A 24,210-nucleotide genomic window follows, 5' to 3' on the forward strand; every position below is an offset into this window, starting at 1 on the left:
CTGGGGCGGGGGAAGTGGAGGAGCCGGGAGACATCAGGAAGCCCTTCCCTGCCGGGGCAGGTAACAGAGCTGGGAGCCTGGCTGCTAGGGGTTTGTCATCGCGGGGGCGGCCTGGGAGCGCTGCGGCGCCGCGGCAGGAGAAACAGCCAAGGACGCCCTGGAAGAGCAGGAGCACGTGGGCCTGCGAGAATGGCGCCAACACCAGCCCTGCAAAACCACATCCCAGAGCGGGGCCGAGGATAGCCACCATTGCCCCGCAGGCCTCAAGAAAGACGGTCAAGTCAGCCAAGGCCGCCTGCCTAGCCAGGAGCCTCCCAAAGCGCAGGCGCACCTACCCGGGGGGCGCGGCTGGGCGGAGTCAAGAGCCGGAAGAGCCTTGCGCAGCGGTCCTTCCCCAGAAACCTGCGGGCCGGAAGTGTCCGGACTTCCAGCTCAGAGCCCCGGGTTGCTGGGCAACCGATGCGGCCGCTGCAGCTGCTGTCTGTGGTGCTGGGAGCGAGCCCAGTGTAGCTCCCACCTCCTACGCTGGTAACCTCCGGTCCCGCCCGCCTCCCTTGTTGTCGCTTCTCTTCGCGTCGCGGAAGCCTTGCCCTTGGCACTACTTACATCTCTCCGGGTCCCACGACACCTTAGCGCCCACCTGCTTCAAAGCCAAGCTCCACCGAAAGGGAGGCAGTCTGCCCCCAGACATGACTTCGGCGCTGACTGATGGCACCTCTCGGGCCCCGAGCACCTACACCTACACCAGCCGGCCCCGAGCACTGCCCTGCCAGCGCAGCCGTTACCGGGACAGCCTGACGCAGCCGTGAGTGACCAGGCTAGCCCTTGTGTGGTCCATACTTGCACCCCATCCCCGGGCCGGGGTCTGGCCCCTTCGCCCTGGCAAAAGCTACTTATGCTGTCTTCCCTTGGCTGCACTCTGCCGAAATAAAAGTTCTCCCCTAAGTAATCTCCCGTGGTGTGGAGGAGTGAAGCAGGAAGGGGCATGGATTGGGCACCAGTTAACTTTTAGTGATACTGAGTTGCTGCCGTGGTCCTTAACAGGTACACGAATTGGCTCATTTCACAAAGTTTGAATTGTACCAGTGTGTATTGAGGGCCAGCTATGTGCTGAGCACCTTACTGGGGGCATTCAAATACGTTTTCTTACTTAATCCACAGTGCTGTGAAGTTGGTTTTATAACTCCGTTATGCAGATGAGGGAACTGCGGTGCAAGGATATCCAACAATAGCATATCCAAAATGGGGGCCGAGTAAATCTCTTCTGCAGGCTTTGAGCAGGAGTAAGATTATTCTTCCATGCAGGACCACGTATTGGTTTTTTGTGGTACTGGTGGTGGTGGTTGTTTTGAGATGGAGTTTCGCTCTTATCGCCCAGGCTGGACCGCAATGACGCGATCTCCGCTTACTGCAACCTCCACCCCGCCCCCGCTCCCCTGGCCCAGGGTTCAAACGATTCTCCTGCCTCAGCCTCCCAAGTAGCTGGGACTACAGGCGCCCATCACCACGCCTGGCTAATTTTTGTATTTTTAGTAGAGACAGGGTTTTGCCACGTTGACCAGGCTGGTCTCAAACTCTTGGCCTCAAGTGATCCGCCCGCCTCGGCCTCCCAAAGTGCTGGGATTACAAGCGTGAGTCACTGTGCCTGGCCGGCAGATTGTGTTTTTACATCGATGAACAGTTGCGAATATTCAAACATACATAGGAAAGAAAAAAATATATATATAAGCTCTTAAAATTCTCTTAAAGTTAAACGGTTCTCTAAAATTATTTCCGTAAGCCTCAAATGTTGAATTCAGCAGACCTTTACAGGAATGCAAGTTCCATGGATACAGGAACCTTTGCATCTTTTATTCACCTAGTACAATGCCTGGTACATAGTAAGCACTTAATACAAATTGTCGAATTGATGATTGAACATCAACAATGTAATTATTGATGCTTGGTTCAAACACTGTTTCTAAATTCATAATTATCTTGTTCTGACAAATTCTTTTGTAAGAGATGTCTATCACTGTGAGAAAACTAAAATAGAAAATTTAAATTTGAAGAGTGATAATTTATGTTAGAAAAGGATTCAATTTTAAAATTTTCTAATCCTTCCAAGAACACTTTCTGGTGCCTTTAAGTAGTTGCTTACAAATCACTATCCAATCAGACCAACAAATTAGAAACAAGAATCAAGGATGGTTCATTAGGAACAACTTTTTTGATAGTTGATTAGTATATTGAAGTAATCTGTTGGTTAGTTGCTAAGTATATCTGAGTAATGCACAAGACAGAAAAATCTCAATTTTGAGAAAGTAGTATCTTACAAATCATAATCATTGATATCCTAATGGATAAAATACTGATATTTTATCCATAATTTGCTTATGGGTAAGGATAATATTCTCCTCTGATATCCTTATGAATAAAATATTTTTTAAGTGTTCAGGAGAGTAGCTGGGCATGGTGGCATGTGCCTGTAATCTCAGGTACATCGGAGGCTGAGGCAGGAGGATCACTTAAACCCAAAAGGCAGAGGTTGCAGTGAGCCAAGATCACGCCACTGCACTCCAGCCTGGGCAACAAAGTGAAACTCTGTGTCAGAAAAAAAAAAAAAAAGGGTTTGGGAGAGTATTTGTCTTATTCCATTTCATGTTGCTCTAACAGAGTATCTGAAACTGGATAGTCTATGTAAAGAGATGTATTTAGCTCACAGCTCTGCAGATTGAGAAGTACAAGAGCATGGTGCTGGCATCTGCTTGCCTTCTAGTGAGGGCTTTTCTTGTTGTTTCCTAACATGATGGAGAAGGTCAAAGGGGAAGCAGATACGTGGGAAGTGGCCAAGCAGGAGGAAGTACCTCATTTTGTAACAACCTGCTCTTTCGGGAACTAGTCCTGTGAGAACTTAATCCAGTCTCTTGAGAGTAAGAGCTCCCTCACTACTGCGAGAACTGGTGCCAAGCTATTCATGAGGGATCTACCCATGATCCAAACACCTCCCACTAGGCCCCTCTTCCCAACACTGCCATATTGGAAATTAAATTTCCATGTGAGTTTTAGTGGGGATGACAAACCACATCCAAACCACAGCAGTACTTTTAGTACTTTCAGAACTTGCTGGTGAGTAACTAGATGACCATATCCAAAAAGAGTATGCTTTTGTGTCCATCTGTCTCTATGCTAGAATGCCCTTTAGTTGTTTCCTGTTCAAAATTTTATGTTGAACTGGATAAATCTTCAGTTTTTCATGGCTGGAATGGATAACTAACTTATGATTGAAGGGAGTCAAGATTCCAGATTATCTTGATTGGGTATATATAACTGGGCTGAAACCAGAAAATGAAACTTAATTGGAAAGCTGTGAAGTTTTACTTAGGTATGAGAAGTCAGTTATACAGAAATGGGAGTATCTGATTTTTCCTTTGAAAGGGTCTAGAAATTTAACACAAGTCTAATGTCAGTCAAGAACTTCCTCCTTTTCATAGGATTATAAAGCTGAAAGAGAACATTTGAATACTAGTCTTCTCATTTACAAACAAGAGAATGTAATACATCTTTTATGTATTTCTTGGTAGTTGGGTGATCATAAACACCATTAAATTCACCTTTAGGCATGTGTCAAAAGACAATTATGATAATGACATCCTCATTTTACAAATGCTTTGGTAAAGGCTGTATAGCCCTTCTAATAAAATAACATTTTAATGCAAATGAATTAAAACCTTAGAACATACCTTAGAACATTTTTTTTTATTTTTATTTTTATTTTTATTTTTATTTTTATTTTTTTTTTTTTTTTTTTGAGACGGAGTCTGGCTCTCTCGCCCAGGCTGGAGTGCAGTGGCCGGATCTCAGCTCACTGCAAGCTCCGCCTTCCGGGTTTACGCCATTCTCCTGCCTCCGCCTCCCAAGTAGCTGGGACTACAGGCGCCCGCCTCGTCGCCCGGCTAGTTTTTTGTATTCTTTAGTAGAGACGGGGTTTCACCGTATTAGCCAGGATGGTCTCGATCTCCTGACCTTGTGATCCACCCGTCTCGGCCTCCCAAAGTGCTGGGATTATAGGCTTGAGCCACCGCGCCCGGCCAGAACATTTTTTTTTAAACTCAGATCAAATAAGGTTTAAAATCACTATAGTGGGCAGAATAATGATTCCCCAAAGATGTCCTCTTCCTCGTCCCCAGAACGTGTGAACATGCTATGTGGTAAAATGGACTTTGAGATGTGATTACATTAAGGATCTTGAGATGGGAGATCTTGTGATGGGAAATTAGCTTGGCTTATCCAGGTGGACCCAGTAGAATCACAATGGAGTCTTCAAAGTGAAAGAAGAAGGCCGGGTGCGGTGGCTCACGCCTGGAATTCCAGCACTGGGAGGCCGAGGTGGGCGGATCACGAGGTCAGGAGATGGAGACCATCCTGGCTAATGCGGTGAAACGCAGTTTCTACTAAAAAAATACAAAAAAAAAAATTAGCTGGGCATGGTGGCGGGCGCCTGTAGTCTCAGCTACAATGGAGGCTGATGCAGGAGAATGGTGTGAACCCAGGAGGCGAAGCTTGCATTGAGCTGAGATTGTGCCACTGCATTCTAACCTGGGCGACAGAGCAAGACTGCGTCTCAAAAAAAAAAAAAAAAAAAAAAACAAGTGAAAGAAGAAGGCACAGGAGTCTGAGTCATAGAAGGAGATGTGTCATTAGAAGCAAAGGTCAGAATCACACAAATGCTGACTGGAAGGCAACCACAAGCCAGGGAATGAGGGCAGTCTCTAGAGCCTGGAAAAGGCAAAGAAACGTTCTCCCCAGGACCTCCAGGAGGAGTGCAGCCCTGTTGACACCCATTTTGAACATCTGAACTGCAGAATTCTGAGAATAAATGTGTTATTTTAAGAAACTACGTGGTTAGTAGTACCATTTAATGAAATAAGAAACACTGAAGAAGTAATGAGTTGGAATGGGAGAGTAATAATTAGTTCAATTTTGAGGTTGCCTTCCAGATAACATAGTGAGATGTCATTGGGCAACTGGATATGCCTAGAGTTGAGAGAAGATTTCTTGGCTAAATAAAAATTGGGAGTTTTGGCCAGGCACGGTGGTTCACGCCTGTAATCCCAGCACTTTGAGAGGCCGAGGCGGGCGGATCACGAGGTCAGGAGATGGAGACCATCCTGGCGAACACAGTGAAACCCCGTCTCTACTAAAAATACAAAAAAATTAGCCGGATGTGGTGGCGGGTGCCTGTAGTCCCAGCTACTCAGGAGGCTGAGGCAGGAGAATGGCATGAACGCGGAAGATGGAGCTTGCAGTGAGCCGAGATCGCACCACTGCACTCCAGCCTGGGTGACAGAGCGAGACTCTGTCTCAAAAAAAAAAAAAAAAATGGGAGTTTTAGGTATATGGATTATAACTGAAGTCTTGAAAATGGATGAGGTCAACTAAGGACAAGAGAAGGCTGAGCCTGGAGGAAATCCTCCAGTATGGGAGGAACTGCAAACAAAGGCTAAGAAAAAGGCGTTAGAGAAGTAGTAGAAAAACAATCAGAAGATTATGGTGGTAACACAGAGGCCTAGGAAAGAGAATGCTTCAGTGAAGGAGTGGCCAGCTGGGCTTAACACTGCCCAGAGATCGATTAATACAAGCAATGAAACATGTTAGAATGTTCAATAGTGGCTTCAATATATGATAAAAAAGCAACTTATACCCCACTCAGAATCATTTCCCATAGAATACTGTTTTTGGTGTAGGGCAATGTTTAGTTTCTTAGCTATAAACAATATACCTTTTAAATAACTTTGTGCCATGTTGGTGTGCTGCACCCATCAACTCGTCAGTACCCATCAATTCATCATTTATATCATGTATAACTCCCAATGCAATCCCTCCCCCCTCCCCCCTCCCCATGATAGGCCCCAGTGTGTGATGTTCCCCTTCCCGAGTCCAAGTGATCTCATTGTTCAGTTCCCACCTATGAGTGAGAACATGCGGTGTTTGGTTTTCTGTTCTTGTGATAGTTTGCTAAGAATGATGGTTTCCAGCCAAAAAATGAAAATATCAACTGTGTTTTTGTATTTTTTACTAACAATCATTCTGATCCCTGACATCAATATTTTATTTTATTTATTTATCTATTTTTTTTTGAGACAAAGTCTCTCTCTGTCTCCCAGGCTGGAGTTCAGTAGCCTGATCTCAGCTCACGGCAACCTCTGCCTCCTGAGCTGAAACGATTCTCATGCCTCAGGCACCGGAGCAGCTGGGATTACAGGTGCAGGCCACCAGGTCTGGCTAATTTTGTATTTTTAGTAGAGATGATGTTTCACCATGTTGGCCAGGCTGAAACATTTTATTAACATTTTAAACAATAACTTTAAAAAATATGTTTGGGTTTAAAGAACAATTAGAAAATTGACTTAATTTTTAAGCCTCATTTTTTTATTAGTGTAACTTTTCAATCTTTGAATCAAGCTTTTTTCAGTCCTTTAAAGAAGGCCCCTTTTCAGTTGGGCCATTTTCATATTTACTAAAGTCATACAGATTTACAATCTAAATCTAGCCCTGCCACTTACTAGCAAGGTGACCTTGGGCAGATTCCTGAGTCTGTTTCCCCTTCTGAAAGAGGAATCATAATTCCCAACTTGGCAGCTTATTGTGAATAATAAATAAATAATGTACATGAAGGACCTGGCATATAGTAAGCATTACATAAATTGTATCCATTTACCTCCTTATTTTATGGACCACACTAAAACAGAAATTTATTTTCTTAAAATAGATTTATTTTAGTCTAAATCCTATTGAAAATGAGTTACTTCATAGATACCAATACTCTATTAAAGTGGTTATACAGAATTTTCTGTTTTACAGAAATGAAGAACCTATGCGTTATGGAAACATAATGTATGACAGAAGGGTAATTCGAGGCAACACTTACGCACTCCAGACAGGGCCACTGGTAAGTTAAGTTTGAATAGTCTAACACCCTGTTCTCACATTATCTGTGGGGAAGGATCAGTTTCTTTGTGTTAATTTCTAATCCATTGCAGACTACAACATTCATAAAATAAAGATGAATTACTATAAATATGAAGTTTTAAAAAAGACATACAAATGGAAGCCCAGTGAGTTTCCAGGAGCTGGGGGATGAGGGAGCCAGGGAAGGAGTTATTGTTTAATGAGTGTAGAGTTTCGGTTTTGCAAGGGGAAAAGAGTTCCAGAGATAGAGGATGGTGATAGTGATAGAACAATGTGAATGTGATTAATACCACTGAATTTTATACTTAAAAATGGTTAAGGTGATAAATTTTACATTATGTGTATTTTGCCACAAAAAAAGAATTAACTAAAAAAAAAAAAAGCCCCAATTTTGCATTAGATTCAACAGAACTCTGCCCTTCTAAACATTTCTAAACTTTTACTCTCAATTTCTATATTTAGATTGTTACAGACCAGTTCAAATAGTTTATAGACACACTAGCCAGAGGCCCACATTTTGAGTAGCCCTTGTTGATTGCATCTAGGTTTGTTTAGATTATCTCATACTCTAATACAATTATCATTATTTAATCAAAAAGCCTGAATTCTGCTTCTTTAATTCACTCAACAAATATTTATTGACTTTTAGGTCCTGTTATGGGTACCTAGGATACAGAGATGAGTAAGACATGGTATGATATTAAGGGTGGTGAGTTCTTGGCACAGAAATGAAATACAGATGAATCTCTAAACTGTATATGACATATAAGTGCCTAATACAAGATGATGATAGAGATGCTCCTCTACTTAGGATGAGGTTATGTCCCAATAAACTCAATGAACATTGAAAATGGATTTAAAACACCAAACCTGCCAAACACCAGAGCATAGCATAGCCTACCTTAAATATGCTCAGAGGCCAGGCATGGTGGCTCACACCTGTAATCCCAGTACTTTGGGAGGCCAAGGTGGGCAGATCGCTTGAGCCCAGGTGCTTGAGACCAGCCTGGGCAAAGTGGCAAAACCCTATCTCTACAAAAAAAAAAAAGAAAAAAAACCCCCAAAATTAGCTGGGCATGGTGGCATGCACCTGCAGTCCCAACTACTTGGGAGGCTGAGGCAGAAGGATTGATTGAACCCAGGAGGACAAAGCTGCAGTGAGCTGTGATCACACCACTGCACTCCAGCCTGGGTGACAGAGGGAAACCCTGTCTCAAAAAACAAAAACAAAAACACAACCTAGAATGTTAAGGAATTGAGGGAAGCTCAGTGTGCCTGAATCGGAGTCTGAGGCAGGGAGTATCAAGAAATAAGTGATTAAAAAGAAGTTAAAGATGAATAATAGCATTCAAATCCACATTACAGAGAATGTTGTTGAATGTCAAATGAGGTATGTGAAGAATCCACCTAAGGTATGTTTCCAGAACGAGACTCTGTCTCAAAAAAATAAGTGCTCAGAACACTTACGTTAGCCTACGGTTGGGAAAAATCATCTAACACAAAGCCTATTTTATAATAAAGTGTTGAATATCTCATATAATTTATTAAATATTAAAGTGAAAAATAGAATAGTTGAGTATTCAAAGTACATTCTCTGTGGATACTTTTGTATCATCATAAAGCTGAAAAGTCATAAACCACATAAGTTGGGGAACATCTATTAGTCTGAAGCAGTGGTTAACTTATTAAATATGTATATATAGATATATATATATGTACGTATATACGCTTCAACCCTATCCTGGATCTCCTGCATTAGAACCTCCAGGGATCCCCTGCTTCTCCCACTGAGGTGGTATCAACAAGGGTGGAGCAGGAAGCTGGACTTTCACCTTCACCCAGTGCCAGTGAGGTAGTAGGAGATGGCACAAGTCAGTGCCCCACTCTTTCTGTGGTAGTGCCAGTAAATCCAGTGAGTAACTGAATTGCAATCCTATCTGGCAGTAACAAGGTGGTATGAGGCAGTGCTAGTCAATGCTGCACTCTCCAGACGCCACCACCAGTGTCAACAGAGCCTAGAAAGGAGCTGAACTACCACCCCCACCTGGCACCGATGTGTTGGTACAGGTTGACCCTCTGCTTTTGTTGAGGTGGTGTCAGTGGGGCCCAGCAGGAAGTTGAACTTCTAACCCCATGCAGGCTTGTGCACTAAACAAAAAGGGTGACTTTCTACTGAAAAATTAAATATCCAAAGTTTTAAAATATAATACCCAAAATAGCCAGGATACAAACCAAAATCACTCATCATACAAGAATCAGGACGGTCACAACTTGCACAAGAAAAGACAATCAAGAAATGACAAAACCAAGATGACTCAGATGTGGGAATTACCTGACAAAGATTTTAAAGCAACAGTCAAACATGTTTCAATGAAAAGTGGACAATTATAGATACTCTTGAAACAAACAAACAATAAAAAATCTTAGCAAAGAAATATAAGATACAAAAGTGAACCAAATGGAAACTTATAGAACTGAAAAATACAATAACTAAAATAAAAAACTCACTGGATGGACTCAGTAGTACACTGGAAATGACATAGGAAACAATCAATGAACTTGAAGAAAAATCAATGAAGAATGGAAGTTATCCAGCTGAACAGAGAGAAAATAGACCAAATAAATAAATAAAAAGCCTGAGAAAGCTGAAAAACAATCACAAAGATTTACATTCATGTTGCTGGAATCCTAGAAGGAGAGGAGGAAAACTAGGAGATGGAAATCTTGGATCTGTAGGCAAAAGGCCTGCAGATCCAAGAAACCAAGTGACTCCCCCGAAGAGGATAAACCCAGAGGAATCTACCCGAGACAAATCAAGATCAAACTTTTGAAAATTAAAAACAAAACATTTTGAAATCAGCCAGAAAGAAATTACACGTTAGCTAAAGGAGAACGATGATTTAAATGGCAGTGGATTTCTTACCTAAAACATGGAGACAAGAAAGTGGCACAATATTTTCCAAGTCCTTAAAGGAAAGAACTATCAAGCTCTAATTCTAATCCAGTGAAAATATTTTTCAGGAGTTCCAAAATGGCAGCATAGAAGCAGGCTGGCTTCACTCTCCTGCAAAAGAAAATCAAGAACAAATGTACAGTGCGGAGATTACCACCAGCAATATTCTAGATGTCAAGTAGAAGGAGGAGGCACTTCCCAGGGCTACAGAAAAGTGAAAAAGCTCCAAGGAGATGGTAGGAGAATCAGATGTTCATGTCTACAGTATCTCTCCTTCTAGTCTGCCTGGCACTAAGGATGTGGAGGATTGTATTAGGGTTCTCTAGAGGGACAGAACTAATGGAACAGATATATATATGCAGTAGAATTTATTAAGTATTAACTCACACAATCACAAGGTCCCGCAATAGGACATCTGCAGGCTGAGGAGCAAGGAGAGGTAGTCCAGGTTCCAAAACTGAAGAACTTGGAGTTCAATGATCGAGGGCAGGAAGCATCCAGCACAGGAGAAAGATGTAGGATGGGAGGTTAGGCCAGTCTCTTTTCACATTTTTCTGCCTGCTTATATTCTAGCCACTCTGGCAGCTGATTAGATTGTGCCCACCCAGGTTAAGGGTGGGTCTGCCTTTCCAAGCCTACTGACTCAGATGATAGTCTCTTTTGGCAACACCCTGAGACACACCTAGGATCAGTACTTGGTATCCTTCAATACAGTCAAGTTGACACTCAGTATTAACCATCACAAGGATTTATCTCTAACTTGTGATTTCTGTACTGGAAAAAGATCAAGGTGGACAACTAGTTTCCCTACCATGTTGGGTTCCCTGGCAGGAAATTCAACCCACAAGAAGCATCATGTGTTCCTGAAAAGAGAAATACCCCTGAGTACAGCCAAAGACAAAATGGGGAGGTGAGACTACCATCCCCAGCCCTGGCCACTCTGCTGTATAACTCAACCAAAGGAAACACCAAATGAGAGTGGCTGTTCAGCAGCACCACATTATAGGAGATAACATTGTACCAGTCCCCTGGGCATAGACACCTAGCCAGTCCCACTACCAGTGTATCCCCTTTGGGACCTCCCCTATTCAGGACGGGCAGTGCTCTGATCATCAGGCAGGGTGAACCTGGCCTTAAGGCACCACCTAGAGCCAAAAAGGAGGCAGCAATCTAGTGATAAAGGATCTCTGGCAGGGCGCAGTGTCTCATGCCTGTAATCCCAGCACTTTGGGAGGCCGAGGCAGGCAGATCGCTTGAGGTCATTAGTTTGAGACCAGCCTTATATGATGAAACCCCCTGTCTACTAAAAATACAAAAATTAGCCAGGTGTGGTGGCAGGCACCTGTAAGCCCAGCTACTTGAGAGGCAGAGTCAGGAGAATCGCTTGAACCCAGGAGGCAGAGGTTGCAGTGAGCCAAGATCACACCAGTGCACTCCAGCCAGGGTGACAGAGTGAGACTCTATCTCAAAAAAGGGAAAAAAATTTAAAAAAAAAAGGATTTCTAAGAAAATATATCCAATAAAAAGCAAAAACAAGCCAGACAGAGAAGACTGGACTAAATAATCCTTCAGTGCAGAGACATAGACATATATCCACATGAAACAATAACAAACGAGGAACCATGACCTACTACCTGAAGGGACAAAGCAAGGAATCAGTAACTGGCCCTAATGAGATGGCAGGATGTGAGCTCTCTGACCAAAAATTCTAAATAGCAGTCTTAAGGAAATTCAGTGACATCTAAGATAACACAGAAAAGCAATTTAGAAATTTGTTAGAGAAATTTAACAAGGAAATTGAAATAATTTTGTAAAAATCAAGCAGAAATCTTGGAGCTGAGTAATACATTTGTTGAACTGAAAAATGTATTAGACGCTTTCAACAACAGAATGAATCAAGCAGAGGAAAGAATCAGTGAACATGAAGACAAAGACAGACTATTTGAAAATACACAGTCTGAGGAGAGAAAAGAATGAGAAAAAACAAAGACTGTTTACAAGATATAGAAAATTACCCCAAAAGATCAAAGCTAAGAATTACCTGTGTTCAAGAGGGAATTGAGTAAGAGTAAGGAGTAGGAAGCTTGTTTTAAGAAATACTAACAGAAAACTTTCCAAAACTTGAGAAAGAGATAGATATCCAGGTACAGGAAGGTCAGAGAATACCAAACAGTTTCACCCCAAATAATACCCCATAGAATAATCAAGCTCTCAAAGGTCAAGGACAAAAAAAAGAATCCCAAAGGCAGCAAGAGAAAAGAAGCAAATAACATACATGAAGCATCTCCAATCCATCTGGCAGCAGACTTCTCAATGGAAACTCTACAGGCCAGGAGGGAGTAAGATGACCAGGAGGGACTGGGGTGACATTTTCAAAGTGCTGAAAGAAAAAAAAAAATCATCTAAGAATATTGTACTCACAAAGTTATCCCTCAAATATGAAGGAGAGATAGTCTTTCCTAGACAAGTAAGAGCTGAGCAAATTCAGCACCACCACGCTCATCTTACAAGAAATGTTAAAGGGAATTCTTCAGCCTGAACAACAACAACAAAAAAACACTAATATGCCAAAAGAAAACATTTGAAGGTATGAAACTTACTGGTTAAGTTAAGTACATAGACAAACCTAGAATACTCTCATACTATAACTGTAGTATGCAATCCACTCATAATTCTACTATGAGGCCCAAAAGACAACTATCAAAAACAGTAATAGCTGTAGCAACCTGTTAAGAGGTAGGTAATCACGCCACTGCACTCCAGCCTGGGCGACAGTGCAGACTTGGTCTCAAAAAAAAAAAAAAAGAAAAAAAAAAAGTGCAATGAGGCAACTGAAAGTATGTAGGGGGATGGAGTTAAAGTGTAGAATATTTTTTCTTTGCTTCTGTTCTTTGTGATCTAAGATAAGTTGTCATCTCTGCAAACAACTTGCTATATCTATGTTTTTGGTAAGCCTGATGGTAACCACAATGCAAAAATCTGTAATGGATTTACCAAAAATTAAAAGCAACAAACTAAAATATACTACCAGATAAAGTCACTTAACACAAAGAAAGACAATAAAGAAGGAAGGAGATACAAAGCAAACCAGAAAATAATCAACAAAATGGTAGTAGGAAGTCCTTGCTTTATCAATAATAACACTGAATGTAAGAGGACTCAGTTCTCCAATTAAAAGGCATAGAATAGCTGATTGGATAAGAAACGAGACCCAACTGTATGCTCCTACAAGAAACCCACTTCACCTACAGAGACACACATAGACTGAAAGTAAAGGGATGGTAAAAGATTTTCCATGCGTCTAGAAACCAAAAAAGAGTATGAGTATACTTACATCAGATAAACTACAAATCAAAGACTGTAAAAAGAAACATAGTCACTCTGTAATCATAAAGTGATCCGTTCAGCCAGAGGATGTAACAATGATAAATATGCACCCAACACCAGAGCTCCCAATTATGTAAAGCAAACATGAATAGATCTAAAGGGAGAGATAGACTGCAATGCAATAATAGTAGGAGATTTCAACAACCCATTCTCAGTAATGAGTAGATAATCCAAACAGAAAGGAACAAAAAGAGAGAGAAAGAAAAGAAAATTGGTGTTAAACTTCACACTAGACCTATTAGGACTAACTGATATCCATAGAACATTTTATCCATCCTCTGCAGAGTACACATTTTTTTTCTTCAGCACATGGATCATTCTTCAGAATAGACCATGTCTTAGACCACAAAACATGTCTGCACAAATTCAAAAAAGTAGAAATCCTGTTAAGTATCTTTGCTGATCACAATGAAGTAAAACTAGAAATCAGTAATAAGAGGAACCTTGGAAGCTACAAAAATACATAGAAATTAAACAGCATGCTCCTGAATGATCAGCAGGTCAATGAATAAATTAAAAAGGAAATGTTTTTATTGTTTTTCTAAATATATAGATACGATTGTGCACCCATGTATTCCAGTTAACAGTCATACTTTGAAGTTACTTTTATGCTTTGTCAAACATCTTTGTAATTATCTGACAAAGTACTAATGCAATTTTAATGAAGTTACTGATAATCAGGAAACATTATGATAAATGCCTTTATACTACCCAGGAATTGCTTTTGGAATGGCAGTTCTTGTATGCTTTAATAAATATTTTCTAAATTCTAGAAGTATTTTCTATCACTGTTAGCTCGGACAGCCTGATTCTCTAGAGCTTCAGAGACAACGGGAGGCTAAGAAGAGGGCTCTTGCCAGAAAACAAGCCCAAGAGCAGCTCAGACCACAAACACCTGAACCTGTGGAAGGCAGAAAGCATGTTGATGTGCAAACAGGTGTGTGACTGTGCCCTTGGCATTGTATCCTCTTGGTTTACTCAGTTGTCTGTCAGTTCATTTGTGTTTGGCCTTTGTATTATTTATGCCTCTCCTGTGCTATCTGATACTTCCCCAGTAACATGGTAGGGAAGTTCATTTATTAAAGAAATACATAGACTAGGCTGGGTGTGCTGGCTCACGCCTGTAATCCCAGCACTTGGGGAGGCTGAGGCGGGCAGATCGCCTGAGGTCAGGAGTTTGAAACCAGCCTGGCCAATGGGGTGAAATACCCCGTCTCTACTAAAAATACAAAAACTTAGCTGGGCATGGTGGCAGTCGCCTGTAATCCCAGCTACTCAGGAGGCTGAGGCAGGAGAATCGCTTGAACCCGGGAGGCGGAGGTTGCAGTGAGCCGAGATCGCACCATTGCACTCCAGCCTGGGCGACAAGAGCTAAAGTCCATCTCCAAAAAACAAAAAGAGAGAGAGAAAGAAAGACATAGACTGTATACTATTATCTTACTGGATATGACTGGAAGTGGGATGGGGTTCGAAAAAAAAAAAGAATTTTGGCCAAGCATAGTGGCTCACATCTGTAATCCCAGCACTTTGAGAGGCAAGGCAGGAGGATCACTTGAGCCCAGGGGTTCGAGACCAGCCAGGGCAACATACCAAGACCCTATCTCTACAAAAAATTTTTAAAATTGGTTGAGCATGGTGGTGCACGCCTGTAATTCCAACTACCCAGTAGGCTAAGGCAGGAGGATTATATGTGCCCAGGATTTCAAGGCTGCAGTAAGCTATGATCACACCACTGCACTCAGCCTGGGCAACAAATAAATAAATAAAAGAATTTTTGTGACCAAACAAATTCTGTCTTAGGAGCCCTTTTCCACATATTCTGTTCTCAAACTGGGATTCTTTCTCATAGCCCAACATGAATCACTGTTCTTTTCATTAGGACTTACAGGAAACGAGAGCAATATAATTCTACTTTGTCATTTTGTCTTTTGAGAGGAATAAACGCACTCCCATCTGAGTCATCTGCCTCTCACACCAGCCTCCTCTGTCCTCTGGTTCTGTCGCTGTGCACATTCCCCAGGGCCACATAGGCACCCCTGAGGCAGATGTCAGGATTTGCGTGCTTGTCTTGCTGTCCTCAGCTGTAGAGGCTTACCTAGTCCTATAGGGTCTAGCTGTATTGTTGACAGAATCTTGGTCATCAGACAGTGCTTGGTGTTTTCCTTGGACCACTGTCACTACTTAAGGTTCACTTTGTACCCTTCCAAGATGGTGAGTGGATCCTTCAGGATTATTTCTGCATGGTAAAGGCAAAAGGGACCATTCCATGCTTTAACACTTGCCTTTAGGCCAAGTCTAGAATGTGTGTATGGCTGTCATTAGCCAAAGAGCTAAGTTTTCATGTTTCTTTATACCATCAGAATATTAAGTGATATAATAGCAGCCAGCTTTTTTTGGATATTTCCTCAGAGATTGAACCAGGTCCTTTATCTGTGTATTTCCTTCATTATTACAAAGATTCTGTGTGACAGGTAGTTATAGCCCATTTTCCAGATGAAGAAACTGAGGCCCAGAGAGGACATGACTTGGCCAAGTCCTGTGCCCAACATCTGACTCTAGTGCTCATGTTCTTTGCTTGATAGCACATTACCCTTGCCTCATATAAATTACTCCTAACATGAAATTTGTTTTCATACATCTGTTTATGATCTGTAGTGTAGAGGTAACATCAAATAACCTGGTGACTTGGTACATGATTTTTTAAATATCCAGGAATTTTCAAATCTTTATATGTTTACTATCTTAGGACTCAAATATATATATATGTATTACTGACTTTTTATCGACTGTTGTACTCCGCATCTTATACACATCTACGGTCTCATGTTCTTCTTCAGTTCCATTTTCAAATGCAAAGCTCAGTGCTTTCTAGACATTCAGTAAATGTTCTAGCCTGACTAACTCTATCTATGGTCTTCCAAATATTTAAAAACTCTTAGTTCAGTATGTGAAGTAACCCCCACATTTGAACACTTTTATTCTAATACTTATTTTCTGGTTCATTTAAATATGTTTTGAAGGAGCTAAAATTTTAAATACGCATATATGCTTGAAATAGACCAGAATTTTTTTTCTTTGAGACAGAGTCTCATTGTGTTGCCCAGGCTGCAGTACGGTGACACGATCTTGGATCACTGCAACCTCCACCTCCCAGGTTCAAGCAATTCTCCCACCTCAGCCTCCCAAGTGACTGGGACCACAGGCACGCACCACCACACCCAGCTAATTTTTGTATTTTTTGTAGAGATGGGGTTTCGCCGTGTTGGACAGGCTGGTCTCAAACCCCTGGCCTCAAGTAATGCACCCTCCTCGGCCTCCTAAAGTACTGGAATTATGGGTATGAACTACTGTGCCTGGCCTTAGACCAGAATTTTAAACTCAATGTATATGATGATTCTTCTTAGAATTATACCTTGAAGAAATTGCTGATCGCATAATAGAAGTTGATATGGAATGCCAAACAGACGCATTTTTGGACAGACCACCAACACCACTCTTTATTCCTGCCAAAACTGGCAAAGATGTGGCCACCCAAATACTAGAAGGAGAGGTACAGTATATCCTGTGGGTTCCCTCTATAATCTTTATAAATGAGGTAAAGTTAGGTGTAGATAATGCTTAATATGAACAAGAGCCACTTCACAATCAGATTCGACTTCTTGGATTTCTTTCCAGATATTATCTATAATGGTTTTATCATATAGTACTCAGAAATGTTTTAAAATACCATGTTCTGATTTCTTTGCCAATTAAAAACAAAATTATTTAAAATATTTTTAGAATATTTCCACATTTGATTTTTGTTTGTTTATATGCTTGCTTAATGTATGTATATAAGATAGATTTGTACTAAGTAAGGAAAAATAATATCCCTGGTATAAAAGAGTCCACAATTAGTTGCTTGTGGATTATATAACTTTTGTAAAGATACTCTCTCATAAAAAAAAATTTAATAATTACATTTTTCTATCTGTGTGGAATGCGTAAATGGGCCTGTTTATGAAATTGAAGAAGAGAAGGCAATGATTATGTTCATAATGACGTAAATGAGTTTTAACACTTGTGGGAACTTGAAAGAACTGTCATTGAAATTGGGAAATAAAATAAATCTTCAGAAGCTATCTGAAAGTTATATTTGCCTAGAAATCCTAGCAATGAATCACCAAAATATCTATTATTCTTGTTCCTTCGTTCATCAAACTGTTATTTAAAAATAAATAAAAATCAAACAGAGAAGGCAGAGAATAAGACAGACAAGGATATTTCTCTTCAGTGTCAGGGTTCATTTTGATGAATGCATACATATTTTTCATAACTGACTTAACAGATTTTTGCCTGTAAACAAAATGTTGATTTTGAGGATTAGAAACCATAAATAAAGCACCAGCACAGTGTCTGGCACACAGGAGACACTTAATAAATAATATCTTGTTATTGCTATTCATTATATTTTTGTTGAGCATTCGATTCGTAATTAAAATTTTAAGTCTGCTTTATTTTGTATGTTTAAGCTCTTTGACTTTGATCTTGAAGTTAAACCAGTGTTAGAAGTTTTGGTGGGGAAGATAATTGAGCAGTCTCTTCTGGAAGTAATGGAAGAAGAAGAGCTGGCTAACCTGCGGGCTAGTCAGCGTGAGTATGAAGAACTACGGAATAGTGAACGTGCTGAAGTTCAACGACTTGAAGAGCAAGAGAGGCGACACCGAGAAGAAAAAGTATATATAATTGTATTTTTCTTTCTTAGGCAGTCTTTTGGCTAGTTAGCATATTATGTTCAAAATTACATGTGATGATATATCATAAAACTAAAGATCTTTGGGAATGTATTAGAAAAAGATCTATAATATTTTTGCTCAGGTCTCTTCTATAGATCAGAGATCTTTCGTGGACTGAATTCCATCTTTTAAACTCCAGCTTACATAAATATACCTAAAGTGAGTTTCCAAAAGTTTCTAAATAAAATGAAAGTTCCTAAGTTACACGTGTCCCAGTTGAAGACTCTCTTAAATATCAGCAGGGCTAAAGAAAGAAAGACATATGTTGGTTTGCCGTAAGTCAGTGGCAGAAAGATGGAAGGAAGGAAAAAGTGAGTGTATTGGAGAGACACTGTGGGTAAGAAGCAGGGCATCTGGATAGAATTCTGATTCTTTTTCTCCATGACCAGGCCCTTCTTTATACCCTTAGTGACACACCAGACTGATGTGGGTTCTTATAGAGTATTTTTCAGATTCAGGATTTTTAGAATCTTCAATAAGGAAAGGTTTACAGTCCAGTTTTTTTAAATGTGCCAGTAGCCTACAGTTAGAAAGCACTAGAATAGATAGTCTTTCTGGTTCTGGCAATAACTGTCACCCTTTGTTGTATACTGATGAACAATTATAAAGTAGTATCTTAATACCTGAAACAGTTCAGAAAAAATTCCCAAGGGGCCTAACTTACTATGCTATGAAAAATAGCGTAATTGTTGGGAAATCCTACTCAATACCTATCAAACGGACTTTAATTCCAAGATGAATACTTAGTTGTGTAAAGAGCATAGGGCTTACAATAAGGATTGTGCAAAAGTAAGACTTTATTTACAAATATAAATTGTGGCAAAATAAACTTTGTTGAAATGAGTCATGAAATCTTTATCAAAAAATATTTGTTTATTCACTATTTGGAAATATATTATGGAAAGCTGGATACAGGAATCACCTAGATTTATATTTGTTTAGAGTTTAAATATAGATTTAATTAGAAAATATATTAATGATCCCACTTCCACATGAGAGTAAAGAACAGGATTCATCAGCTTTGTAAATATTACATGGTCTAAAGGAAGCAACAGCAAAAAATAAGAGGCTTTCATAATCTTCAGAACCATTCAGCTTTACAAATTCAGGGAATTGTTACGAATGAACTCATTCACTGGCCCACTGGTAATTTTTCTTACCAGTAATATTTCATGATAATATTATTTTAAAATACATATAGTAGTGATTATCTTTTTGCTACCGTCTATACTGTCAAGCATGTATGTCTTGAAATTATTTTACTTGAAATGAATAGTGAGATTTTTACCTTAAATTCCATCTTTTATAACTTCCTGAATTCAGTACCCACTAGCTGTTGAAATTCATTAAAATTTTGATGAAAAATATGGACCTTTAATAGATAGACACCTCGCTGCCCATTTTTTGATAAGTCTGGATTCTTCTACTTATTAACTTCACTAGATTCAGTACTTGGGGAGAGCATAAGAGCTAAATAACCACCTATGTTGTTTTGGCAGGAACGGCGTAAGAAACAGCAGTGGGAAATAGTGCACAAGCACAATGAAACATCACAAAAAATCGCTGCCCGAGCATTTGCACAGCGTTACCTGGCTGACCTTCTCCCGTCTGTTTTTAGCAGCCTCAGGGATAGTGGCTACTTTTATGATCCCATTGAAAGAGGTTTGTAGATATTTTTGTTAGATTAATTCTGTTGTAATAAGCATCCTCTTAATGGTTCAAATTTATGTTATGTCCATTTTTATTTTGAATTGGAATCTTTCTGATACAAAGTCAATTTTAGTTGTTTAAATTAAGTACAGTTGTTAATGAGATGTGTATTTTGAAGATCTTGATTTAAGGATATTATTGTTTGTTTATTGAGAAGCAACATTTGTATAATAGAAAGAAATATGGACTTAGTATTGAAAACTTGAGTTTGGGTTGCAGCTTTATCATTAGCTAGCTTGATGACCTCCAGTTTCTTCATGTGTGAAATGAGGAATTTTTTTTTTTTTTTTTTTTTTTTTTGAGATGGAGTCTCACTCTTTTGCCCAGGCTGGAGTACAGTGGCACGATCTTGGCTCACTGCAACCTCCGCCTCCCAAGTTCAAGCAATTCTCCCTGCCTCAGCCTCCCAAGTAGCTGGGATTACAGGCACCTGCTACCACGCCCAGCTAATTTTTGTGTTTTTTAGTAGAGATGGGGTTTTGCCATGTTGACCAGGCTGGTCCTGACCTCAAGTGATCCGCCTGCCCCGATTGGCCTCCCAAAGGGCTGGGATTATAGGCGTGAGGCACTGTGCCCAACCTGAAATGAGGATTATTTAGGAGTTAAGTCATAAAATATATGAAACTGTGTAAACTGTAAAGTCCTATGTATGCGTAAGTAGTTGTTATTAACTTTTTCTCAGCTGACTTATTCCAATCAAAAACCCTTTGAGAGGCCGGGCGCGGTGGCTCAAGCCTGTAATCCTAGCACTTTGGGAGGCCGAGACGGCCGGATCACGAGGTCAGGAGATCGAGACCATCCTGGCGAACACGGTGAAACCCCGTCTCTACTAAAAAATACAAAAAACTAGCCGGGCGATGTGGTGGGCGCCTGTAGTCCCAGCTACTCGGGAGGCTGAGGCAGGAGAATGGCATAAACCCGGGAGGCGGAGCTTGCAGTGAGCTGAGATCCGGCCACTGCACTCCAGCCTGGGCGGCAGAGCGAGACTCCGTCTCAAAAAAAAAAAAAAAAAAAAAAAACTCTTTGAGGGCAGCTATCAAGGTCATTTATTCATTTAATTAGGCTCTTACCCTGTTCCAGGCAGTGTTTGGTATTGGAGAAAAAGAAGGATCCCTGATCTCTGCCATTAGGGAACCAATAGCCTGATAGCTGTCTGTCTGTATCCCCTCAAAGTCCGCGTTCCTAGCTGCTCAGCCAGTGGAAAGGAAGAGTTGCATGTCCTCACCACCACCCACCTTCCTCAGGGTGAAAAGCACTTACATCCACCGTGCTTGGTGTACAGGTCCTATTTTGTTGGGCAGTAGTATTTGGGACACATGTTAGTAATGTTAATTTTCACTGATTACATATTCAATTCAATACAAAGAGGTGAGATCACAGACAAATATTATTAATATACATAGTATTTTTCATAGGTGATATCATTTGATACTCCCAATAACCCTGTAGGATAGACAGGTCAGATAGAATTCCCATTTTTTCAGAAATAGAAACTGAAGCTCAGAGAAGTTAAATGCCTTGCTCCCAACTCCTCAGGCAGTGAAAATATTAGGCCTCAAACTGACTTGGAACTCAGACTCCAAGTCCAGTGTTCATTCTCAGCTACCATCCTGCTGTCCTGGGCTCTAGCTTGGACTCTGTTAGCCAGAGAGACCAGTAGCCTTTTTTCTATCACAGATTGCCAAAATGTAAGTTATAGATCATTTAAAAGCTTGCAAATGAAATTCATACCTGAGATTACAATTATTTATAGTAATGAATATAATATTCTATCACACTCTCCATTTCATCCTATTGAAAAATAAAATTAGATGCCTGCCCCAAAAAATACTGTTTTGAAACTTTAAAATGTATATTGTAATAGACCATATTTTTAAAATGCTTACACAGTAGATTTCAGTTTGAACAAACTTAATACTGATGGAAACACCTAGTTTCTGACCTATTTCTAGATGGCTGCCTTCTCAAATGCCCTCTCACCTGCATTCTCTGAGTCTGATCAGCTTCCTTCCATTAGGCCCTGGGCTTCAGGTGGAGACTTTCTTTTACTGGCATTGCTCAATTCCAAATTTGCATTGCATTTGGATTGGAGTTCTCCCAAACCCACATCCTCCCCCTTCCTCCCTGATCCATCTCAGATTGCACCTATGAAGGAAACTCCAAATGCCTTGACTCCAAGGAAGGCCTCATAGTTCTTAAAATATTGGGACAGGCACGGTGGCTCACAACTGTAATTCTAGCACTTTGGGAGGCCGAGGCAAGTGAGTCACGAGGTCGGGAGATTGAGACCATCCTGGCCAACATGGTGAAACCCCGTCTCTACCAAAAATACAAAAAGTAGCCAGGCGTAGTGGCGTGCACCTGTAGTCCCAGCTACTCAGAAGGCTGAGGCAGAGGAATCACTTGAACCTGGGAAGCAGAGGTTGCAGTGAGCAGAGATTATGCCACTGCACTCCAGCCTGGGCGACAGAGCGAGACTCTCAAAAAAAAAAAAAAAAAAAATCACTTATGCAACAGAAAGGAAACTGACCAGAACATATATAAGGAATATGGCAAAAGTTATGCTGTATGAGTCTACTTAACATTTTTTATTAAGAAACTAATGTTGATGAGTCTATTACATTAGGAGAAAAGCACATTATTCCTCTGATGATACATAAAAATCAATGGATTCTTTTATTACAGATATTGAGATAGGATTTCTTCCATGGCTAATGAATGAAGTTGAAAAAACCATGGAATATAGCATGGTGGGAAGAACAGTGCTTGACAGTAAGTTATTTTATCCAAAAATTGATCTCTAAAATTTTTAGTAGAAAGAATAAATTGAATAATTGAAAGGTTAATTTTACAGTTCTAATACTTAAACTTTTAGTATATCAATTGTATTAATAGAAGTGCAAATTTTTACCCTCAATATTATTTTTGGCTCTTTTATAATTTGATATCTATTAATATCTTCTGTCATTACTTCATAAATGATATTCTGTTAAAACAGAGTATAATTTATATTTAATACATTAAGTGTGAAGTTAAGTATGCTGACTTCAAAAAAAAGGTTATGACATAGGAAAGGGATGAGGCTTCGTGAAGGTTTTGTAATCATCTATAAGTCAGCATTATAACTCCTAAAATATACCATAATATGAAAATCATAATGATGTCTGGACACTTAACTTTTCAGTGTTGATCCGTGAAGTGGTTGAAAAGAGACTGTATATGTATGAGCATAAGGAAGACACACATCAGTCTCCAGAACCAAAGGATGAGCCTGGTGGTCCTGGAGCAGTGACAGAGTCACTGGAGGCCTCTGAATTCCCGGAGCAGAGCGTGTCACAGACACAGGGGCTGCTTTTAGATGGAGACTACCTACAAAGAACAACATATGACAGAAGGTCATCCCAGGAAAGGAAGTTTATGGAAGAGACAGAGCTGTTAGAGCAGGATGAAGAAACAGCAATGAGGAAGTCCTTCGAGGAGGAAGAATTGTCATAGGAGGGGAGCTTCAAAGTCATGAAACCAATCAACAGCCAAATCAGCAAGCAATCAGGTAATGATGTGCGAGTCCCCTCGGGTTATAGAAATTATGTTGTATTTAGTCAATATGTCTTTTTGTCTAATGGACTGGGCCAATCAAATGTGATAAAATAAAACTAATTTGAAAATGAATCTAATTGAATTCATTTATTTAATAGAATATTCAAAGGCTATATTGTAATTCTAATGAGAATTATATTTAATTACTAGCTTTCTATTACCATTATATGTAACCAGCAAATATATTTTTCCTTAGTCCTTCTAATTTTACAGGTTAGTTTTTTTTAGTACGTATGATATTTAATGTTCAATATCAGTGCTGTCAGCCATTTAGCTTTTCTTCTCTATAGGAAAACTGTTTCACCTACTATAAGAGAGAATGCCTAGCCAGGCGTGGTGACTCACACCTGTAATCCCAACACTTTGGGAGGCTGAGGCAGGCAGATCACCTGAGGTCGGGAGTTTGAGACCAGCCTGACCAACAAGGAGAAACCCCATCTCTGCTAAAAATAAAAAATTAGCTGGGCGTGGTGGCGCGTGCCTGTAATCCCAGCTACTCGGGAGGCTGAGGCAGGAGAATCGCTTGAACCTGGGGTGGAGGTTATGGTGAGCTGAGTTTGCACCATTGCACTCCAGCTTGGGCAACAAGAGCAAAACTCTGTCTCAAAAAAAAAAAAAAGAGAGGATGCCTAAACGTTGTGCTACTGAAAGCTACAGTGCTCCCTTCCTGCGAGGACCAGCTTCAATATTCAAGTAAGGCTTAAGGAATTCAGTGGATTAGTAATATGCTGTCATCTATTTTTTCACATTCCTGCTATTAAAAAATTTCAGGCAATGCCAATAAAGCAAAAATCTCTATTTGCCCTTATACAGTCTCACTCCCCTCCTCGAAGGCAG

The 24,210-nt window shown here is 40.3% G+C and overlaps 1 protein-coding gene and 1 long non-coding RNA gene across 3 annotated transcripts; one reads left to right on the plus strand and one right to left on the minus strand.

Moving 5' to 3' along the window:
- Positions 1-66: 66 nt before the first annotated feature.
- Positions 67-23,448, plus strand: RSPH3 (radial spoke head 3). Of its 2 annotated transcripts, none has more exons than XM_033234903.1 (8): positions 67-805; positions 6,844-6,931; positions 14,087-14,228; positions 16,696-16,841; positions 17,803-18,006; positions 19,566-19,728; positions 22,462-22,548; positions 22,961-23,448. In XM_033234903.1, exons 1-8 carry the CDS (start codon positions 690-692, stop codon positions 23,269-23,271), a joined length of 1,257 nt encoding a protein of 418 aa, XP_033090794.1. In that variant the 5' UTR covers positions 67-689; the 3' UTR covers positions 23,272-23,448. The 2 variants fall into 2 exon arrangements, with proteins under 2 accessions (XP_033090794.1, XP_033090795.1); XM_033234904.1 differs by having other exon boundaries at positions 361-1,044; positions 22,961-23,445.
- LOC117097219 lies at positions 4,374-12,289 on the minus strand. The gene is made up of 3 exons (XR_004442861.1): positions 12,180-12,289; positions 9,875-10,015; positions 4,374-4,433 (listed from the first exon to the last, which is right to left on the minus strand). It is a non-coding gene; the product is annotated as an uncharacterized LOC117097219 (long non-coding RNA).
- Positions 23,449-24,210: the final 762 nt, after the last annotated feature.

Source organism: Trachypithecus francoisi, unplaced genomic scaffold (genome assembly GCF_009764315.1).
Source record: "Trachypithecus francoisi isolate TF-2019V2 unplaced genomic scaffold, Tfra_2.0 Lachesis_group15, whole genome shotgun sequence".
Classification (NCBI taxonomy): domain Eukaryota; kingdom Metazoa; phylum Chordata; class Mammalia; order Primates; family Cercopithecidae; genus Trachypithecus; species Trachypithecus francoisi.